At 37.3% G+C, this 22361-nt stretch overlaps 1 protein-coding gene across 1 annotated transcript in view; it reads left to right on the top strand.

Moving 5' to 3' along the window:
* GLIPR1L1 (GLIPR1 like 1) overlaps positions 1 to 22361 on the top strand; it is a 42191-nt gene that overhangs the window by 6736 nt on the left and 13094 nt on the right. The window contains exons 2-4 of the mRNA XM_027543658.1: positions 10296 to 10541; positions 13743 to 13843; positions 19811 to 19896. Of these exons, the coding sequence (XP_027399459.1) occupies positions 10296 to 10541; positions 13743 to 13843; positions 19811 to 19896 (433 nt within the window). The remainder of the gene's footprint in view (positions 1 to 10295; positions 10542 to 13742; positions 13844 to 19810; positions 19897 to 22361) is intronic.

Here is a 22361-nt window from a genome sequence, read left to right as displayed (position 1 = left end):
CCAAAGAAATCCCAGGGCTGATCTCCTTCAGAATGGACTGGTTGGATCTCCTTGCAGTCCAAGGGACTCTCAAGAGTCTTCTCCGACACCACAGTTCAAAAGCATCAATTCTTCAGCGCTCAGCCTTCTTCACAGTCCAACTCTCACATCCATACATGACCACTGGAATAACCATAGCCTTGACTAGATGGACTTTTCTTGGCAAAGTAATGTCTCTGCTTTTGAATATGCTATCCAGGTTGGTCATAACTTTCCTTCCAAGGAGTAAGGGTCTTTTAATTTCATGGCTGCAGTCACCATCTGCAGTGATTTTGGAGCCCAAAAAAATAAAGTCTGACACTGTTTCCACTGTTTCCCCATCTATTTCCCATGAAGTGATGGGACCAGATGCCATGATCTTCGTTTTCTGAATGTTGAGCTTTAAGCCAACTTTTTCATTCTCCTCTTTCACTTTCATCAAGAGGCTTTTGAGTTCCTCTTTACTTTCTGCCATAAGGGTGGTGTCATCTGCATATCTGAGGTTATTGATATTTCTCTCAGCAATCTTGATTCCAGCTTGTGCTTCTTCCAGCCCAGCGTTTCTCATGATGTACTTTCATATAAGTTAAATAAGCAGGATGACAATATACAGCCTTGACGTACTCCTTTTCCTATTTGGAACCAGTTTGTTGTTCCATGTCCAGTTCGAACCGTTGCTTCCTGACCTGCATACAAATTTCTCAAGAGGCAGGTCAGGTGGTCTGGTAATCCCATCTCTTTCAGAATTTTCCACAGTTTATTGTGATCCACACAGTCAAAGACTTTGGCATAGTCAATAAAGCAGAAATAGATGTTTTTCTGGAACTCTCTTGCTTTTTCCATAATCCAGCGGATGTTGGCAATTTGATCTCTGGTTTCTCTGCCTTTTCTAAAACCAGCTTAAACATCAGGAAGTTCACAGTTCACATATTGCTGAAGCCTGGCTTGGAGAATTTTGAGCATTACTTTACTAGCGTGTGAGATGAGTGCAATTGTGCGGTAGTTTGAGCATTCTTTGGCATTGCCTTTCTTTGGGATTGGAATGAAAACTGACCTTTTCCAGTCCTGTGGCCACTGCTGAGTTTTCCAAATTTGCTGGCATATTGAGTGCAGCACTTTCACAGCATCATCTTTCAGGATTTGAAATAGCTCAACTGGAATTCCATCACCTCCACTAGCTTTGTTCGTAGTAATGCTTTCTAAGGCCCACGTGACTTCACATTCCAGGATGTCTGGCTCTAGGTCAGTGATCACACCATCGTGATTATCTGGGGCGTGAAGATCTTTTTTGTACAGTTCTGTGTATTCTTGCCACCTCTTCTTAATATCATCTACTTCTGTTAGGCCCATACCATTTCTGTCCTTTATCGAGCCCATCTTTGCATGAAATATTCCCTTCGTATCTCTAATTTTCTTGAAGAGATCCCTAGTCTTTCCCATTCTGTTGTTTTCCTCTATTTCTTTGCACTGTTCACTGAGGAAGGCTTTCTTATCTCTTCTTGCTATTCTTTGGAACTCTGCATTCAGATGTTTATATCTTTCCTTTTCTCCTTTGCTTTTCACTTCTCTTCTTTTCACAGCTATTTGTAAGGCCTCCCCAGACAGCCATTTTGCTTTTTTGCATTTCTTTTCCATGGGGATGTTCTTGATCCCTGTCTCCTGTACAATGTCACGAACCTCATTCTGTAGTTCATCAGGCACTCTATTGTTGCAATGGTGAACGGAATTGCTTCCTTAATTTCTCTTTCTGTTTTCTCATTGTTAGTTACAGGAATGCAAGGGATTTCTATGTGTTTATTTTATATCCTGCAATTTTACTATAGTCACTGATTAGCTCTAGTAATCTTCTGGTGGAGTCTTTAGGGTTTTCTGTGTAGAGGATCATGTCATCTGCAAACAGTGAGAGTTTTACTTTTTATTTTATTTTCTATGTAGAGGATCATGTCATCTGCGAACAGTGAGAGTGTTGAATAGTAGTGGTGAGAGTGGGCAGCCTTGTCTTGTTCCTGATTTAAGGAGAAATGCTTTCAGTTTTTCACCATTGAGTATAATGTTTGCTGTGGGCTTACCTGATGCGAAGAGCTGACTCTATGGAAAAGACCCCAATGCTGGGAAAGATTGAGGGCAGGAGGAGAAGGGGACAACAGACGATGAGATGGTTGGATGGCATCACCGACTCAATGGACATGGGTTTGGGTGGACTCCGGGAGTTGGTGATGGACAGGGAGGCCTGGCATGCTGAGATTCATGGGATCGCAAAGAGTCAGACATAACTGAGCGACTGAACTGAACTGAACAGATGTTCTTTCTATTCCTACCTTCTGAAGGGTTTTTATCATAAATGGATGTTGAATTTTGTCAAAGGCTTTCTCTGCATCTATTGAGATAATCATATGGTTTTTATCTTTCAATTTGTTAATGTGGTGTATCACATTGATTGATTTGTGAATATTGAAGAAACCTTGCATCCCTGGGATAATGCCCAGTTGGTCACAATATGAGCTTTTTAATATCTTGTTGGATTCTGTTTTCTAGATTTTTGTTAAGGATTTTTGCATCCATGTTCATCAGGGATATTGGCCTGTAGATTTCTTTTTTTGTGGCATCTTTGTCTGGTTTTGGTATCAGGGTGATGGTGGCCTCATAGAATGAGTTTGGAAGTTTACCTTCCTCTGCAATTTTCTGGAAGAGTTTGAGTAGGATAGGTGTTAGCTCTTCTCTACATTTTTGGTAGAATTCAGCTGTGAAGCCATCTGGTCCTGGGCTTTTGTTTGCTGGAAGATTTCTGATTACAGTTTCAATTTCCGTGCTTGTGATGGGTCTGTTAAGATTTTCTGTTTCTTCTTGGTTCAGTTTTGGAAAGCTGTACTTTTCTAAGAATTTGTCCATTTCTTCCAAGTTGTCCATTTTATTGGCATATAGTTGCTGATAGTAGTCTCTTATGATCCTTTGTATTTCTGTGTTGTCTGTTATGATTTCTCCATTTTCATTTCTAATTTTGTTGATTTGATTCTTCTCCTTTTTTTTTCTTGATGAGTCAGGCTAATGCTTGTCTGTTTTATTTATCTTCTCAAAGAACCAGCTTTTAGCTTTGTTGATTTTTGCTATGGTCTCCTTTGTTTCTTTCATTTATCTCTGCCCTACTTTTAATTATTTCTTTCCTTCTACTAACCCTGGGGTTCTTCATATCTTCTTTTTTTTTGCTTTAGGGGTAGAGTTAGGTTATTTATTTGACTTTTGTCTTGTTTCTTGGGGTACGCTTATGTTGCTATGAACCTTCCCCTTAGCACTGCTTTTACTGAGTCCCATAGGTTTTGGGGTTTTGTGTTTTCATTTTCATTGTTTCTGTGCATATTTTGATTTCTTCTGTGATTTGTTGGTTATTCAGAAGCGTGTTGTTTAGCCTTTATATGTTTGTATTTTTAAGTTTTTTTTTTCTTTTTCCCTGTAGTTTACATCTAATCTTACTGCTTTGGGATCAGAAAAGATGCTTGGAATGATTTCAATTTTTTAAAATTTACCAAGGCTACATTTATGGCCCAGGATGTGATCTATTTTGGAGAAGGTTCCATGTACACTTGAGAAAAAGGTGAAATTCATTGTTTTGGAGTGAAATGGCCTATAGATATCAATTAGGTATAACTGGTCCATTGTATCATTTAAAGTTTGTGTTTTCTTGCTAATTTTCTCTTTAGTTGATCTATCCATAGTTGTGAGTGAGGTATTAAAGTCTCCCACTATTGTTGTGTTACTGTTAATTTCCCCTTTCATACTTGTTAGCATTTACCTTACATATTGTGGTGCTCCTATGTTGGGTGCATATATATTTATAATTGTTATATCTTCTTCTTGGACTGATCCTTTGATCATCATGTAGTGTCCTTTGTCTCTTTTCACAGGCTTTATTTCAAAGTCTATTTTATCTGATATGAGTATTGCCACTCCTGCTTTCTTTTGGTCTACATTTGCCTGAAATATCTTTTTCCAGCCCTTCACTTTCAGTCTGCATGTGTCCCTTGTTTTGTAGTGGGTCTCTTGTAGACAACATATATAGGGGTCTTGTTTTTGTATCCATTCAGCTAGTCTTTGTCTTTTTGTTGGGGCATTCAACCCATTTACCTTTAAGGCAATTATTGATAAGTATGATCCCGTTGCCATTTACTTTGTTGTTTTGGGTTCAAGTTTATACACCCTTTCTGTGTTTCCTGTCTAGAGAAGATCCTTTAGCATTTGTTAAAGAGCTGGTTTGGTGGTGCAGAATTCTCTCAGCTTTTGCTTGTCTGTAAAGTTTTTGATTTCTCCTTCATATTTGAATGAGATCCTTGCTGGGTACAGTAATCTGGGTTGGAGGTTTTTCTTTCATCGCTTTAATTATGTCCTGCCATTCGCTTCTGGCCTTAAGAGTTTCTATTGAAAGATCAGCTGTTATCCTTATGGGAATCCCCTTGTGTGTTATTTATCTCTTGCCACTTTTAATATTTGTTCTTTGTGTTTGATCTTTGTTAATTTGATTAATATGTGTCTTTGGGTGTTTCGCCTTGGGTTTAACCTATTTGAGACTCTCTGGGTTTCTTGGACTTTGGTGGATATTTCCTTCCCCATTTTAGGGAAGTTTTCAACTATTATCTCCTCAAGTATTTTCTCATGGCCTTTCTTTTTGCCTTCTTCTTCTGGGACTCCTACGATTCAAATATTGGGCCGTTTGACATTGTCCTAGAGGTCCTGAGGTTGTCCTCATTTCTTTTAATTCTTTTTCCCTCTCTGCTTAATTTATTTCTACCATTCTATCTTCCACCTCACTTATCCTATCTTCTGCCTCAGTTATTCTACTGTTGGTTTCCTCCAGAGTGATTTTGATCTCAGTTATTGGATTATTCATTATTGATTGACTCTTTTTTATTTCTTCTGGGTCCTTGTTAAACATTTCTTTCATCTTCTCAATCCTTGTCTCCAGACTATTTATCTGTAACTCCATTTTGTTTTCAAGATTTTGGATCAATTTTACTATCATTGTTCTGAATTCTTTTTCAGGTAGACTCCCTGTCTCCTCCTCTATTGTATGGTTTGGTGGGCATTTATCATGTTGTTTTACCTGCTGAATATTTCTCTGCCTTTTCATCTTGTTTATATTTCTGTGTTTTGGGTGGATTTTCATTATACTGGAAGTTTGTGGTACCTCTTTATTGTGGAAGCTCCTCCCTGTGGGTGGCGTTGGACGAGTGGCTTGTCAAGGTTTCCTGGTTGGGGAAGCTTGCATCAGTGTTCTGGTGGGTGGAGCTAGATCTCTTCTCTCTGGAGTGCAATGAAATGTCCAGTAGTGAGTTTTGAGGTGTCTGTGGGTTTAGTGTGACTTGGCCGCCTGTATTTTAATGCTTAGGGTTATGTTCCTGCATTTGGAGAATCAACTTGGTATTTTTGCTGTGAAACTTGTTGGCTCTTGGGTGGAGCTTGGTTTCAGGATAGGTATGGAGGCTTTTGGATGAACTCTTGATTAATGTTCCTTGGAGTCAGGAGTTTTCTGGAGTACTCAAGTTTTGGATTTAAGCCTCCTGCCTCTGGTTTTCAGTCTTATTCTTACAGTAGCCTCAAGACTTCTCCATCCATACTGCACTGATGATAAAACATCTAGGTTAATGATGAAAAGTTTCTCCACAGTGAGGGACATCTGGAGAGGTTCACAGAGTTACATGGAGAAGAGAAGAGGGAGGAGGGAGATAGAGGTGACCAGGAGGAGAAGAGGAGGAATTAAAAGGGGAGAGAGCAATCTTTCCAGTAATCAATTCCCTATGTGCTCTCCACAGTCTGGAACACCCAGAGAGGTTCACAGAGTTACACAAAGAAGAGAAGAGGGAGGAAGGAGATAGAGGTGACCTGGAGGAGAAGAGGAGGAATCAAAAGGAGAGAGACAGATCTAGCCAGTAGTCAGTTCCCTAAATGTTCTTCACAGCCCAGAATTCCCAAAGAGATTCACAGAGTTGGGTAGAGAAGGGAGAGGGAGGAGATAGAAATGACCTGGCAGATAAAAGGAGAGTCAAAAGGGGGAGAGGATAGTCAAGCCAGTAATCACACTCCTAAGTAAAAATGGGTACCGAAGATTGGATTCTTAAAGGTACAAAATTGATAACCAATACCAAAAAAGCAAAGCTTAAAAAATCTAGAGTAGAGGTTAGACTCTCAAAAATACAATATTAAAAAAATGAAACAAAATCACAAAAATTATAAAAGTATATATATGAAATTTGCTTTTAAAATAGGGTCTTTTTTTTACAAGGTAGTAGTTGGTTATAAAAATGAAAATTAAAGGAGTAATAACATAAAAATAAAACAAAAATTTTAAAAATTAAAAATGTTACTAGCAATATATATCTATTTTACTATATTTCTCTAGAGCTGTTGAGGGCTATGGGGGCTCAGTTCATTTTCAGATAGTTCCTTGTTCCAGCTTATACTTCTTCTCAAGGTGTATAGGCCCCTTCCTAGGTATTTGGTGTTAACTACAGTGTTTTAATCTGTTGCACCTTCCAAAGCAGTTCCCTCTTCTATATTTTGGCTTCCTCTGTTTGCAAGTCCCTTCAGTGTCTAATTTCCACCCTGACACAAGGGGGTGAAAGTGGTCACTTATTTAGGCTCACTTGTTCAGTTGTGCTGTGGGGAGGGAGGAACACTGCAAACAAATATCACTGGCATGTGTGGGGACTGCTCACAGAGTCTGGGCCACACTAGATTTGCCCCTGCTCATGGCGTGTGTGCTTTCCTGGTCTAAACTGCTCAGGTTCCAGGTTTCCCTGCAGGGGAACTATCTCAAGTGGGCCCTGGGTTGTGTACGCTTCTCAGGTGTAAACTGCTCAGGTTCAGGTTCTTGGGTACTCCACAAAAGCACAAACTCGGTTGGACCTGAGTTTTATGCCCTTCCCAGGTCCAAGCATCTCAGGCTACCAGGTGCTTGGTGAGCCCACTCTCCCCAGGTGGGTGGTGCGTCTTATCACCTCCCCGGTGCCAGCTGCTTGGTTTCCTGGGTGCGCAGCAGGAGTGCCGTCTCTGGTGTTCTGTGTGTCTCTTCTGGGATGCTGATCTCTGGCTGCAAGCCACCTGGCAGATTCCAACCGTCCAGGATCCCAGGAAGACTTGGTTAGCAACCGGGAGCCTGCTCGCAGTTTGGTAGGGGATGCTGTCTCTGGGGCTGAGATTGCCCCTCTCCCCCTAGCTCTGGCTGTTGCCCGCCTGCCTCTCTGCCTCTGCCGGGGCATGGGCCGGTCCACAGCCAGCTAGCTTTCCCCTGGTATTCGCTCAGTACTTTGTTCTGTGAGTGGGCTGGCAGTGCCTTAGGTTAGAGCTTTTCATGGGAAAGTTCTCTCTCTTTTTCTCTCTTTTTTTTTCTCTCTCTCTCTGGCTATCCCAGAGTTTGGGTTGCTATCTCCCTTAGCTCCCTCAAATGTTCCTCAGGGCATTCAGGCCCGGTCCTTACCGTAAGCAATGCAGCCCGCGCATCCCTGTTCAGCCCCTGCTTGCTGGTGGCAGACTGGCCTACTTGCTGGCAAGCATCTGGCCTACTTCTCCGCTGGAAGTTGCAGTTAGGCACCTAATCTGTGAGGTGTTTTTTTTTTTCCCCCTCCCGGTTATGTTGCTGTTTGAGATTCCAAAACTCCCCACAGACCCACTGGTGAGAGGGTTTCCTGGTGTTTGGAAACATTTCCTCCTTCACTACCCCTCCCTGGAACAGGTCTCCATCCCTAATTTGTCTCTATTTTTATTTTTTGTCCTACTGCTTTCAAATAAAATGGGCTGCCATTCTGGGTGCCCTGTGTCCTCTGCCAGGGTTCAGAGGTTGTTTTGTGGAATTAGCTCAGCGTTCAAATGATCTGTAGATGAATTTGTAGGGGGGAAAGTGGTCTCCCCATCCTATCCCTCTGCCATCTTCAAAAGGTCAGTTTTCATTCCAGTCCGTAAGAAAGGCAATGCCAAAGAATGCACAAACTACTGCACAATTGCATTCATCTCACATGCCAGTAATGCTCAAAATTCTCCAAGCCAGGCTTCAACAGTACGTGAACCATGAATTTCCAGATGTTCAAGCTGAATTTAGAAAGGGTAGAGGAACCAGACATCAAATTGCCAACATCCACTGGAACATTGAAAAAGCAAGAGAGTACCAGAAAAACATCTATTTCTTCTTTATTCACTATGCCACAGCCTTTGTGTGGATCACAATAAGTTGTGGGAAATTCTTCAAGAGATGGGAACACCAGACCACCTGACCTGCCTCTTGAGAAACCTGTATGCAGGTCAGGAAGAAACAGTTAGAACTGGACATGGAACAACAGACTGGTTCCAGATAGGAAAAGGAGTACGTCAAGGCTGTAAATTGTCACCCTGCTTATTTAACTTATATGCAGAGTACATCATGAGAAACTGGGCTGGAAGAAGCACAAGCTGGAATCAAGATTGCCAGGAAAAATATCAATAACCTCAGATATGCAGATGACACCACCGTTATGACAGAAAGTGAAGAAGAACTAAAAAGCCTCTTGATGAAACTGAAAGAGAAGAGTGAAAAATTTGGCTTAAAGCTCAACATTCAGAAAACGAAGATCATGGCATCTGGTCCTATCACTTCATGACAAATAGATGAAGAAACAGCAGAAACAGTGGCTGACTTTCTTTTTGTGGGCTCCAAAATCACTGCAGATTGTGATTGCAGCCATGAAATTAAAAGACGTTTGCTCCTTGGAAGGAAAGTTATGACCAACCTAGAGAGCATGTTAAAAGGCAGAGACATTACTTTGCCAACAAAGGTCCATCTAGTCAAGGCTATGGTTCTTCCAGTAGTCATGTATGGATGTGAGAGTTGGACTATAAAGAAAGCTGAGCACTGAAGAATTGATGCTTTTGAACTGTGTTGTTGGAGAAGACTCTTGAGAGTCCCTTGGACTGCAAGGAGATCCAACCAGTCCATCCTAAAGGAGATCAGTCCTGGGTGTTCATTGGAAGGACTGATGTTGAAGCTGAAACTCAAATACTTTGGCCACCTGATGTGGAGAGCTGACTTATTTGAAAAGACTCTGATGCTTGGAAGGATTGAGGGCAGGAGGAGAAGGGGACGACATTGGATGAGATGGCTGGATGGCATCACCAACACAATGGACATGGGTTTGGGTAGACTCTGGGAGTTGGTGATGGACAGGGAGGCCTGGCGTGCTGCAGTCCATGGGGTCGCAAAGAGTCGGACACGACTGAGCGACTGAACTGAACTGAACTGAACTCACTATTGTAGGTTCTTTGAATTCATAAATAATTTATAATCATTTTGCAACCCCTTCAAAAACCTACTTAGATTTTCGTTAGAAATACATTCAATGTTTTTTAAGTATGTATGGAATCTTCCAGCCCATGAATATTTAATATCTCTCCGTTTATTTGTCTATTAATATTTCTCTTAGCAATGTTTTGTAGTTTTCAGTTTGTAGATAATTCTTTATATTATTTATTAGATTTAATTATATATATTTGATATTTTTGAAGCTATTGGATTCTGGAATGTATATGAAAATACAATTTTGTATCTATTCCTCCTCCTGGTATCTGACAACTTTGATAAATTTACTACTTATAAGTTTGCTTTTATATTCATTTGAATTTTCTATGTACCCAGGCATGCCATCTGTAAATAATGCAAAAATTCAATCATTATACACTTTATATCTTGTCTTATATATTTATATCTCCCCCTTTTTATTACACTGCCTAAACCCAGAACTATTTTAAGCAGGAATAATGAGACATTGTATTTCATTCTCAATCTTAAGGGAAAGCTTTCAATATTTTACCACTATATATTAATGCTTATTGTAGGATTTTGGTTTTCTTTTGTAGATACTTTTGATCAAATTAAGGAAATTCTATTCTTAGTGTGCTAAGAGACTTTTTCTCTTTTTAATTATGTATTCTCATAGTTTACTTATGATATGTCTGTGTAACCTTCTTCAATTACTAGACTGTGAACTCCAACTTCTTTAAATCACATTCAGTTGCATTTTTTGAGTGTCTCACTGGACCAGGCCATCTGCTAGGTGCAAGTACAAAAATGAACTGACATACAGTGGGTACTAAATAATTGCTTCTGAAACAGAACCAAATAGAAATAATTGTGAACATAATAAATACTAAAAACTCTGTTTCAGTAAAAACAATTACATAAAAATTAATTTATTATAGTCATTAGAATAACTTTAACCCAGACAAATCTACACAGTTCAATGTAAATTATTTTTATCTTTCAGAGTTGGGATGAAGCTTTAGCTAAGACTGCTGAAGCATGGGCAAAAAAGTGCAAATTCATCCACAATTCCTGTTCATCAAAATCATTTAAATGCCATCCAACGTTTCAATATGCTGGAGAAAATCTCTGGCTTGGTCCATTAACCATATCTGCAGCAAAATTTGCTATTAATATGTGGTATGATGAAAGAAAATTTTATGATTTTAATACAAGATCATGTTCCCAAGTTTGTGGCCATTATACACAGGTAAATATCTCAGATTTTATTAATTCTTACATATGCATATTTTAATCATAAGACAAATTTTTAGCACTTTCTTTAGAGTTTCAGTTAAATATCTGGAAAATTTACCTTCATTTGGAAGATATTTTTACTGGGAATAGAATTTTATGTAATAAGTTTTTTTTCTTTAATAATCTTACTCCATTATCATGTCACTTGCACTGTTTCCAACAAGAAATCTACTGTAATTCTTTTATTTATTCCTCTGTATGTAATGTGTCTTGGTTTCCCAGACTGCCTTAAATTTTTTCCTTTATTACAAGTCTCAAGCAAATTCAAAAATTTTCAGTTTTCTTCATGTTTCTTGTGCTGCAGTTTACTGAGCTTCTTGGCAGTATAGGTTTATAGTTTAAATTACATTTGGAAAAATGTTAGCCATTTTTAAAATTTATCTTTTAAATGGAGGATAATTGCTTTACAGTGTTGTGTTGGTCTCATTGTGCAACATAGATCAGCCATAAGTCTGCATAATTGCCTTCCCCTTGATCCTCCCTCCCACCCCAATCCCCACCCCAGTCCTCTGTGTTGTCACAGTACACCGGGGTGAGGTCCCTGTGTTATGCAAAACTTCCTACTAACTATTTTACATATGCTAATGTATATGTTTCAATGCTCGGAGAAGGCAATGGCACCCTACTCCAGTATTCTTGCCTGGAAAATCCCATGGACGGAGGAGCCTTCTGGGCTACAGTCCATGGGGTCGCGAAGAGTCGGACACGACTGAGCGACTTCACTTTCCCTTTTCACTTTCATGTATTGGAGAAGGAAATGGCAACCCACTCCAGTGTTCTTGCCTGGAGAATCCCAGAAACAGGGAAGCCTGGTGGGCTGCTGTCTATGGGGTCGCACAGAGTCGGACACGACTGACGCAACTTAGCAGCAGCAGCAGCATGTTTCAGTGCTGCTCTCTCAATCCGTCCCACCCTCTCCTTTTCCTGCTGTGTCCGCAAGTCTGTCCTGTATGTCTGCATCTCTATTGCTGCCCTGCAAATGGGCTCATCAGCACCATGTTTCTAGATTACATATATATGTGCTAATATACAGTTGACTCAAATTCACTCTGTTTTATGAGTAATATTCCATTGTAGTCATTCTTTTAAAACTATGTCCATCTATCTTTAACTCTTCTCTTCCCAGAGCCCAGTTGCCCATGTAGAAGGCCAGTTGAAGTTTTCCCACAGTTGACTGACTTTCCTTCCTCATTATTGGTTAAATTTTCCTGCTTCTTTTCATGCTGGGTATATTCCCAAGTTTGTAAATCTTGCCAAGTTTGTAAATGTTGAATGCTGGATTTATTTATATACCTAGAAGTATTCTTAACGGTCTTCTGGGATATGGTTATTTGGAATTTGTCTGTCCCTTTTGGTTTCTGCTTTTGAAACATGTTAGATAGAATTAAAGTAGTAGTTAGTCTTGAGCTAATTCTCTCTCATCAGTGAGGCAGGTTTCTTCTGTACACTGTACTGGATGGCCCCAGAAATTATGAAATTTTCCAGTCTTACTAGTGGGAACCGGCCCACTATTCCAATTGCTGGCCCTGTGTAAGCTTCTGCATCCCTCCCTCTAGTTTTTATAGGCAATGCCTTTCCAGGCCAGGGGTGGTTTTTTCACATGTGTGCTGTGATTAGCGCTCTGATGAACTGATGGTGAGGACCCCCTACAGACCTCCACAGTTGTGTCCCTAGAAGATTTTCACCCCCCCCGGACCCCTGCTTGTTGGTCTCCCCAGACACTCAGCTCTGTCGTTCAACTCTGTGACTCAGTCAAGCTTCTCCTGGCTTCTCCACCACCCTAACCCCCAGCCACAGCCTGGAAACTCACTCAGTACAATAAGCTGAGCCATCTTTTCCCTCCAACTCTCAGGGGCATCACTCATTGTTGCCTGATGTTCAGTATCTCAAAAAACATTATTTCCTATCATTTTCCAATTCTTTTGGTAATTTTGGGTGAGAGTTTTTGATGAGAAGAGGAAGTCACTTTTTAGCTAAACTAATCCTAGACATGGCACTGAACTCTTAGAAAGGCCCCTATAGGCAACAGAAAAAGCCAGCTTTATTCTCCAAACTGACTCATCTTCTCAAGTTGAATGAACATATAGTGTCTTAAAACAAGTCATTTTTCTCAGAGGTGCACAGAACAGAGAAATTAGCAGTTTCCTGCCTCCCTTCTAATCATTCTTTGTCCAATAACAGAACGCTGTTTAAGAGCAAAAATTCTTCTCAGGATCGATGTTTGCAAAGAATGTGGTTTGGCTTCTGATGGGAAAACTAAGATAATGGACTCAAATGTCAGGTATCCTGCTAAGAAGCAGAATTCAATACAATAGTTCTTCCCACTTATCTGTAAAGGACACAGTAAATGCCTGAAACTTCAGATAGTATCAAACCCTACTATGTTTTTCCTACACATATATACCTATGGTGGAGTTTAATGTATAAATTAAGCACAGTAAGAGATTAACAATGGGCTTCCCAGGTGGCACTAGTGATAACACACCTGCCTATGCAGGAGATGTAAGAAACGTGGGTTCAATCTCTGGGTCAGGAAGATCCCTGGAGGAGGGCATGGCAACCAACTCCAGGATTCTTGCCCGGGAAATCGCATGGCAGGCTGCAGTCCAAAGAGTCACTACTGAAGTGACTTAGCACACATGCATGCAAGAGAGTAACAATAACTATTAATAAATTAGATCAATGATAATAATATCCTTTAATAAAGGTTACTTGAATATGACCTCACTTTCTTTCAAAATATCTTATTATACTGTACTTACCTTTCTTCCTCTTGTGATGATGTGAGATGATAAAATGCATATCATGTGATGAGGTGAAGTGAATGAACATAGGCATTATGATGTAGCAGCTAGGCTACCATTGACCTTCTGACAATGCATAAGAAGGAGGATCATCTGCTTTGGGCGATCCTGGATCAGTGAGCCATGACACTTTGATTTATGAAAACAGTCAGTGAGGAAAACCTAGTTAGCCTCATGAATGCAGCTTTAACAAATTAAATTGAATCTTAGAAATTAAGGAAAAAACAGACAATAAATATTTAAGTATATTCATTTTTTTGTAGCATGGCAAAAATTACGCCTGTTCCCATAATGTGCTGATTGTGTAGAGTCGTTTTGCATATTTTATTTTAAAATTCCTTTCTTTATAGGTAGTTTGGGCCTATTCATATAAAGTTGGTTGTGCAGTTGCAGTTTGTCCAAATCTTGGGAGCCCTGACAGTGCACTACTTGTATGTAACTATGCACCTGCGTAAGTTATTTTGCTTTAAAAATATTTTAAGTTGAAATATATGTTAAATGATTGTTTCCAAAAGTATGATGCTATATGAAAGACACAAGTATATTTTTCATAAGCACAGTCTCCCTCTATAATTCTAATCAAAAGAAAGAGATAAAATAAAAGAGAATGTGTGAAAAATTATGCTGATCATGAATGATTTAATCTTGAGAGAGGAAATGATGGAGATCATTTCTTAAGTAAGAAAATAGATATTATAAAATACATTGCCACAGTAATATTTAAATACTGAACACAAAATAGGTTGGCAGATGCTAATATAACTTGAATGAGTAAATGATTTAAATGATTGAGAGTGAAAGGCACATTCTTCTAAGAAAAGAGTACCATAAAATTTTGGCTGCTTTGCTGGAAATTGCATATCTAAATAAAATAAAACAAAAGCCTAATGGGAGTATCCAAAAATAAAATTCTGGACCTCAAATTCAGCATATCTGTACAAGGAATAAGATTAAGTCAGTTAATAATCCAACTCTTTAACAAAATGTAAAAATAAAATGCAGAAAAGATTAAAATATAGGCTAAGAATAAATATACAGGTTTGGCCAAAAGGACATAATATTTGTGAAAGTTGCCATGGAGAGATACAAATGTGTATACCTCTTTTTGTATTTTCTCCCATTCCCTCTCAGTAACAAGTAAAAACAAGAATGACAAATAGATGGCCTAAAAGTTTGGGGTAGAGTACAGTTTTTATAAATACCAGAGAAATTGTAGAACACTTATTTTTACCACCCAAGGCAGGATACACAGAGGGAAAAAAGAATCCGAAAAAGCAAAAAAAAAAAAAAAAAAGTGATATAAAAGAGCATCAGTTAGCTGTGACATAACTTTAAAGGGAATTGATTTCCTGAATGAGGAAGGGACAGAAAAATTTTTGAAGAAATATGGCCCAAAACTTTGCATACTTAAGGACCACCTTCTAATGAAACCTTTCAAAGCCAATAATAAAGAGACAATCTTAAAAGCAATCAGAAAATAAAGATGTGTTACATACAGATGAGCAAAGATAAGGATTTCCAGATTTCTCACTGGAAACAATGCAAGAGAGAAGACAGAAATATCTTTAAATACTGAAAGGAAAAAAAAAAAAAACACCTGTTGTCTAAGGACATTATATTCTGTGAAGATATTTTTTCAAAAATAAAAGTGATATAAAGATGTTTGAACCACTGGAAATGGTAACTATATAGGTAAATACATAGGATGTTTTCTCCTTATTTTTGCCTTTCAAAAGATAATTATTTAACCAAAGATAATTGAAATGTATTGTGAAGATTATAACATAGGTAAAGTTAAAATCTGTGATAATGATGGCATAAAGGCTGAGAGGAGAAAATAGAGATGTTAAGAGGAATTAACGTGACTGTGATAAGTAAAAGATGCATACTATAAACCCTAAAGTAGCTACTCATATAACGAACCAACAGTAAAATCAAATAAGCCAACAAAGCAGGTAAAATTAAATCTAAAAAAAAAAAAAAAAAAAAATTCCATTAATCCAAAGGAAAGCAGAAAAAGGAAAAAAAAAAGAACAAAGGACAGATGAGACAAATAGAATAAATAAGATCTGATAGCCTTAAATCTATGTTAATAATCACATCAAATGTAAATACAAATACCCAAATAAAAAGAAAAAGACTGGATGATAGGATAAAAATCAAGAACCAGTTACATTCTGCCTACAAGAAGTATATTTAAATTAAAAGACACAAGTAGATTAAAAGTAAAAGAATGGGAAAAGTTTTACTATGCTAACATTCATAGAAAGAAAGTTAGCAGGATCTATGTTAATATCAGATATTGCAGATTTTATAGCTAACAATAGTCCTTCAAGAGACACAAATTACAAAGGAGAAATAGTGAAAACTACAGAGAAACCTCTCTTTTTTTCTAATCTGTACAGAAGTAATTTAATTTTTTATTAAAGTATAGCTGATTTACAATGTTGTGTTAGTTTCAGTTGCCCCCCAAAGTGATTCAGATATATAGATAGACAGACATTAATAGATAGATAGATATAGATATAGATTATATCTTCTTTATGCATGCATCTGTTGATGGACATTTACATTGCTTCCATGTCTTGGCTATTGTAAATAGTGCTGCAAAAATCACTGCAGGGCACTTATCTTTTTGAATTATGGTTTTCTCCAGGTATATGCCCAGGAGTGCGATTGTAGGATCATATGAAAGCTCTGTTTCTAGTTTTCTAAGGAACTTCTGTGCTGCTGTCTGTAGTGGTTGTACCAATTTTTGCTCCCACCAACACTGTAGGAAGATTCCCTTTTCTCCACACCCTCTCCAGCATCTATTGTTTGCAGATTTTTGATAATAGCCATTCTGACTGGTGTGAAGTGATACTTCATTGCAGTTTTGATTTGCATTTCTCTAATAATTAGCAATGTTAACGTCTTTTCACGTTCCTGTTGGTCATCTGCATTCTTCATTGGAGAAATATCTATTTAGATCTTATTCAATATCTCTTATGAACATAGGTACAAAGATTCTAAACAAAATTTAGCAGCTGAACCCATATAATAAAAGAATCATACACCTTATCCAAAGGGAGTTTGTTCCAGTAATAGGGCTGTTTTAATATTCTAAAATCAGTGTAATTCACCATATTAATCAACCTATAAATAAAGATTATTTGATCTCAATAGACTGAGAAAATGTCAAACATTCATTCTTAATGAAAGTTCTTGGTAAATTAAAAATACAAGGGAATGTCTTAAATCTAATAAAGTTTATCTATGAAAAGCCTATATGTAACATTATACCAGTACTAAAAAAATTTTTCTGTAAAGTACTAGACAGTAAATATATTAGGCTTTGCATGACACATACATTCTGCTACATATTCATCTTTGTTCTGTTTTGAATTAAATAACCCCTTAAAAGAAAAATAATTTTAAAAAAACAATTCTTAGTTCACTGACTGCACAAAATCAGACCACAAGCCAGATATGACCATTCTTTACTGACTTCTTGGTCTCTAGTTCTATATATAAAATTCAGTGGAATCTATAAAAACTCTTCTACAACTAATAAGTAAGTTTAGCAATTTTTCAGTGTACAAGATCAATATGCAAAACAATTACATGTGCATACTGGCAATGAACAATCATAAATTGAATTAAAATAACAATACCATTTATAATAGCATCAAAAATATGAATTATTTAGGGATAAATCTGGCAGAAGACATGAAAAACTAATATACTAAAAATTATGTAATAGTCATGAGAGAAATTATTAACAACAAAGACAATAACTAGAGCACTACACCTAATTAATGGGTTAAAAGACTCAAGATTGTAAAGATGTAATTTTTCACTGAATTGAACTATGCATTCAATAAAATTCCAATAAAAATCCCACAGGCTTTTGTAGTAGAAACTGACAAACAGATCATAAAATTCATAAGGCAATACAAAGGACTTAGAATAGTTAAAACAACTAGAACAAATCTGAAGTAGGTAACACTATTGTTTTCATGAATTATTAAAATCATGATATAGTTATATTGATGTAAAGTTAGACAAATAGATCAGTGGAATAGGATATAGAGTCCAAAAATAACCCGACACATGGTTGACCACATATGTTCAACTGACTTTTCAAAAATGTACAAGGCAATGCAACATAAGAAAGATTTTTCAATAACTGGTGCTCTGTCACTTACATATAAAAAACAAAAGTAAACTTGGATTTACAAAACATACAATCTACAAAAATTAATTAAAAATGGATCATAGATCCAATTGTAAGGCAAAAACTGTGAAACTTTTTGAAAAAAACATAAAACCTTTGTGACCTTCAGATAGCCAAAGATTTTTTAGCTACCACATAAAAAGCATGATCCATAAAAGAATAACTTGGTAATTTGAATGTCACTAAAATTAAAAACGACCACTATTCAAACATACTGGTCAGAAAATGAAAAGAGAAGCCACAGACTGGAAGAAAGTCTTTGTGAAACAAAGATCTTGTACGAAGTATGTAGGAAGAACTCTTAAGATTTAATACCTAGAACCATCTCACACCAGTCAGAATGGCTGCTATCAAAAAGTCTACAAACAGTAAATGCTAGAGAGGAGAAAAGGGAACTCTCTTACATTGTGGGAATGCAAACTGGTACAGCCACTATGGAGAACAGTGTGGGGATTCCTTAAAAACCTGGAAATAGAACTGCCATATGACCCAGTAAACCTACTGCTGGGCATACACACCAAGGAAACCAGAGTTGAAAGAAACATGTGTACCCCAATGTTCATCACAGCACTGTTTACAATAGCCAGGACATGGAAGCAACCTAGATGTCCATCAGCAGACGAATGGATAAGAAAGCTTTGGTACATATACACAATGGAATATTACTCAGCCATTAAAAAGAATGCATTTGAATCAGTTCTAATGAGGTGGGTGAAACTGGAGCCTATTATACAGAGTGAAGTAAGCCAGAAAGAAAAACACCAATACAGTATACTAATGCATATATATGGAATTTAGAAAGCTGGTAACGATGACCCTATATACAAGACAGCAGAAGAGACACAGATATAAAGACAGACTTTTGGACTCTGTGGGAGAAGGCGAGGGTGGGATGATTTGAGAGAATAGCATTGAAACATGTATATTATCATATGTGAAATAGATCACCAGTCCAGATCTGATGCATGAGACAGGGTGCTCAGGGCTGGTGCAGTGGGATGACTCTGAGGGATGGAATGGGGAGGGAGGTGGGAGGAGGGCTCAGGATGGGGAACACATGTATACCCATGGCTGATTCAAGTCAATGTATGGCAAAAAACACTATAATATTGTAAAGTAATTAGCCTCCAATTAAAATAATAAATTAATTTTTTTAAAAAGATTTAAAAGCTAGAAAAACCAAAAGCTCAATAGAAAAATGGACAAAAGATTAATAAGATCCACAGATGGCAAATAAGCACATAAAAAATTGCTAAAAAATCAATAATAATTAGGGAAATACAAAATTAAAACCACAGTGAATACCACTACACAATAATCAGAATGGCTAAACATTTGTTATTCTCACACACTTTCTGGTGTAAATATAAAGTGCTACAACTGTTTTATAAAAAACTTTGTCCCAGTTTCTTTAAAAGTTAAATATGCACCTACTGTGTGATCTATTCATTCCATTCTTAGGTATAAATCCAAGAAAATGTATGTCCATATAAAGACATGTCTGAATGATCAAAATATTCATAGTAACTTTATTAGTAATTTCCCAAAACTGGGACAACCTGATGTCCATCAACAGTTGAATGAATAAATAAATTGCGGCATATTCTTTAAAAGAATACGATTCATGTTCTTATGTTTTTCTTTGTGTACTCTGGATAAGTAACACTTTCTAAAGTCTTCCACAAACATGGAAGTGGGAAAAGAAAAAAGAGAGCCTTGTTAGCGTGTTTCAGCTTATATTACTGAAAATTCGGCAACATAACTGCCAAATCTTTCTGGTGTATCTCAAAATACTATAATACTGTGCTTTTAAATTAAACTATAAAACATATGTTTTCATGAGCAATTCAAACTTCCTTATTCCATTAAAAAATCAAGAGATAATTAGTGTTTATAGCAAAATCTCTGTGGCTGTCACATACATAATTATATTGCATTCACATTTATTTGTGTCCTAGAGAATATTCAAGAATATAACTGCTAGAAGGATTGGGGACACCCTCCAAAGAGTCATTTTAATAGTTACTTTAATAGTTTATAGTTTCTTTTGTAAAGAAAAAAGTACAAAATTGGGACCTACATTGTTGTTATTTTCCTTGTCAACATTCATGGTTAGGGACCAAAACAACTTGCATAATGCATAAACAAAATTAGAGACATTAATAACTACTTAGCTAATCACTGTCTCTCTTTTTTTTACAGAGGAAACTATCCAAATATGTCCCCTTACACGAATGGAACACCCTGCTCTATGTGTCAAGGAGATACTTGTGAAAACAACCTCTGCCGTAAGAAAACAGGAAACAAAATAATCAGGGCATTTTCTTTGGAAAACAAAGTTCCCAGAAATTCATTATAATTTTAAATTTGGAGGCTCAATGTTAGAAGATAAAATTTGATTGCTGCTGTTTGATGATACAAAGCATTTGTCATAAATGATCATATTTCATTCCAGATGATCCCTCCCTTTGTCACTGATTATTTTCTCTCAGTCTAAACGACTAGAAGGAGTAAGGTATAACAGATCGTACGCTGCTACACCCAAAATGCTATCGACTGGCATATTGTTCTTAGTTGTGTTTGCTTCCCTTTTACCTCCTTTTACTAGTTATTATTAAATAGTGACTCACTCAGAAGTAATACCTGAATCAATGTCCAAACTAATTGTGATTTACAGCCGACATGTTTTCCTTCCTTCATCAGTCTTTTGGTTCTCAAGACAAAGACTTATTTTAAGTATAAATTTTTGATTCTCAGAGCAGACGCGTTCCCAGTACAAAGTTACTTTTTAAGGATAAGCATAAATTCCTGTTTGAGGACCGAGTGAAGGGGGTGAAGAGAAGAGATAATTTAAAAACTGTAAAAGATGTGGTGCCACAAAAGAAGACAGACACAAAAATGCATATTAAATTATTCCATTTCTATAAAGTTCAAAACTGTACAAAACTAATCTACGCTTAGAGTCAGGATAGTGGTTACCTTTGGAGAGGAAAGAGGAGTTAGTCACTAGAAAAGTATACCAGAGGACTTTCTGGACCTATGCTGTGGTTATCTAGGTGTATTCACTTTGTAATAGCTCATCAATCTTTCCAATTATGAGCTATGTATGATTCCATATTCATGTCATACTGCAAGTAAAAAAATTGTTTGGGGTTTGTGATATTGAGCTGTTTGTATATTTCAGAGATTAATACCTTATCAGTTGCTTCATTTGCAAATATTTTCTTTCATTCTGAGGGTTGTCTTCTCGTCTTGTGTATAGTTTCCTTTGCTGTGCAAAAGCCTTTTGTTTAATTAGGTACCATTTGTTTATCTTTATTTTCATAGATGATCTTATTTGCAAAGCAGAAATAGAGACACAGATGTAGAGAACAAGTGCATGGATACCAAGGGGGAAAGGGGCAGTGGTGGGAGGAATTGGGAGATTGGGACTGACATATACACTCTTGACACCGTGTGCAAAATAGCTAATGCATGAGAAACTACTGTACAGCACGGGGAGTCTACTCAATGCTCTTTGACGACCTGAATGGGAAGGAAATCCAAAAAGAAGAAGATATATGTAAACATACAGCTGACTCACCTTGCTGCATGGCAGAAACTAAGACAACATCGTAAAGCAACTATGCTGTTGTTTGCCCCTACGTCGTGTTCAACTCTTCACGAACCCATGGACTGTGGCATGCAGGGCTCCTCTGTCCTCTACTATCTCCCAGAGTTTGCTCGGATTCATGTCCACTGAGTTGGTGATACTATGTAACCATCATCCTCTGCTGCCTCCTTCCCCTGCATTGGCAGGTGGATTCTTTACCTGCAGAATCACTATGGACAGTGACTGCAGCCATGAAATTAAAGATGCTTGCTCCTTGGAAGGAAAGCAATGACAAACCTAGACAGCATATTAAAAGCAGAGACATCACTTTGCTGACGAAGCTCCATCTAGTCAAAGCTATGGTTTTTTCCAGTAGTCATGTACAGATGTAAGAGTTACACAATAAAGAAAGCTGAGCACTGAAGAATTGATGCTTTTGAATTGTGGTGCTGGAGAAGATTCTTTTTTTTTTTTTTAATTTTTAAAATTTTTTCCTTTTTTTTTTCAAGGCAGAATGGACTTTTTTTTGTTTTTTTTACATTTTCCAATCTTTTATTTATTTTGTGTGTGTGTGTGTGTGTGTGTATATATATATATATATATATATATATATATATATATATATATATATATATTTAACAATATTGTATTGGTTCTGCCATACATCAACATGAATCTGCTATGGGTATACACGTGTTCCCCATCCTGAACCCCACTCCCACCTCCCTCCCCGTACCATCCCTCTGGGTCATCCCAGGGTACCAGCCCCAAGCATCCTGTATGGAACCAGGACTGGCAATTTGTTTCTTATATGATATTGTACATGTTTCAGTGTCATTCCCCCAAATCGTCCCACCCTCTCCCTCTCCCACAGAGTCCAAAAGATTGTTCTATACGTCTGTGTCTCTTTTGCTGTCTCGCATACAGGGTTATCATTACCATCTTTCTAAATTCCATATATATGCATTAGTATACTGTATTGGTGTTTTTCTTTCTGGCTTACCTCACTCTGTATAATAGGCTCCAGTTTTATCCACCTCATTAAAACTGATTCAAATGTATTCTTTTTATTTTTTTTATTATTTTTTTAAATTTTATTTTATTTTTTAACTTTACAATATTGTATTGGTTTTGCCATACATCAAAATGAATCCACCACAG

The sequence above is a fragment of the Bos indicus x Bos taurus genome, chromosome 5 (genome assembly GCF_003369695.1).
Source record: "Bos indicus x Bos taurus breed Angus x Brahman F1 hybrid chromosome 5, Bos_hybrid_MaternalHap_v2.0, whole genome shotgun sequence".
In the NCBI taxonomy this organism is placed as follows: Eukaryota; Metazoa; Chordata; class Mammalia; order Artiodactyla; family Bovidae; genus Bos; species Bos indicus x Bos taurus.
This window is presented reverse-complemented; position numbering and strand designations above follow the sequence as displayed.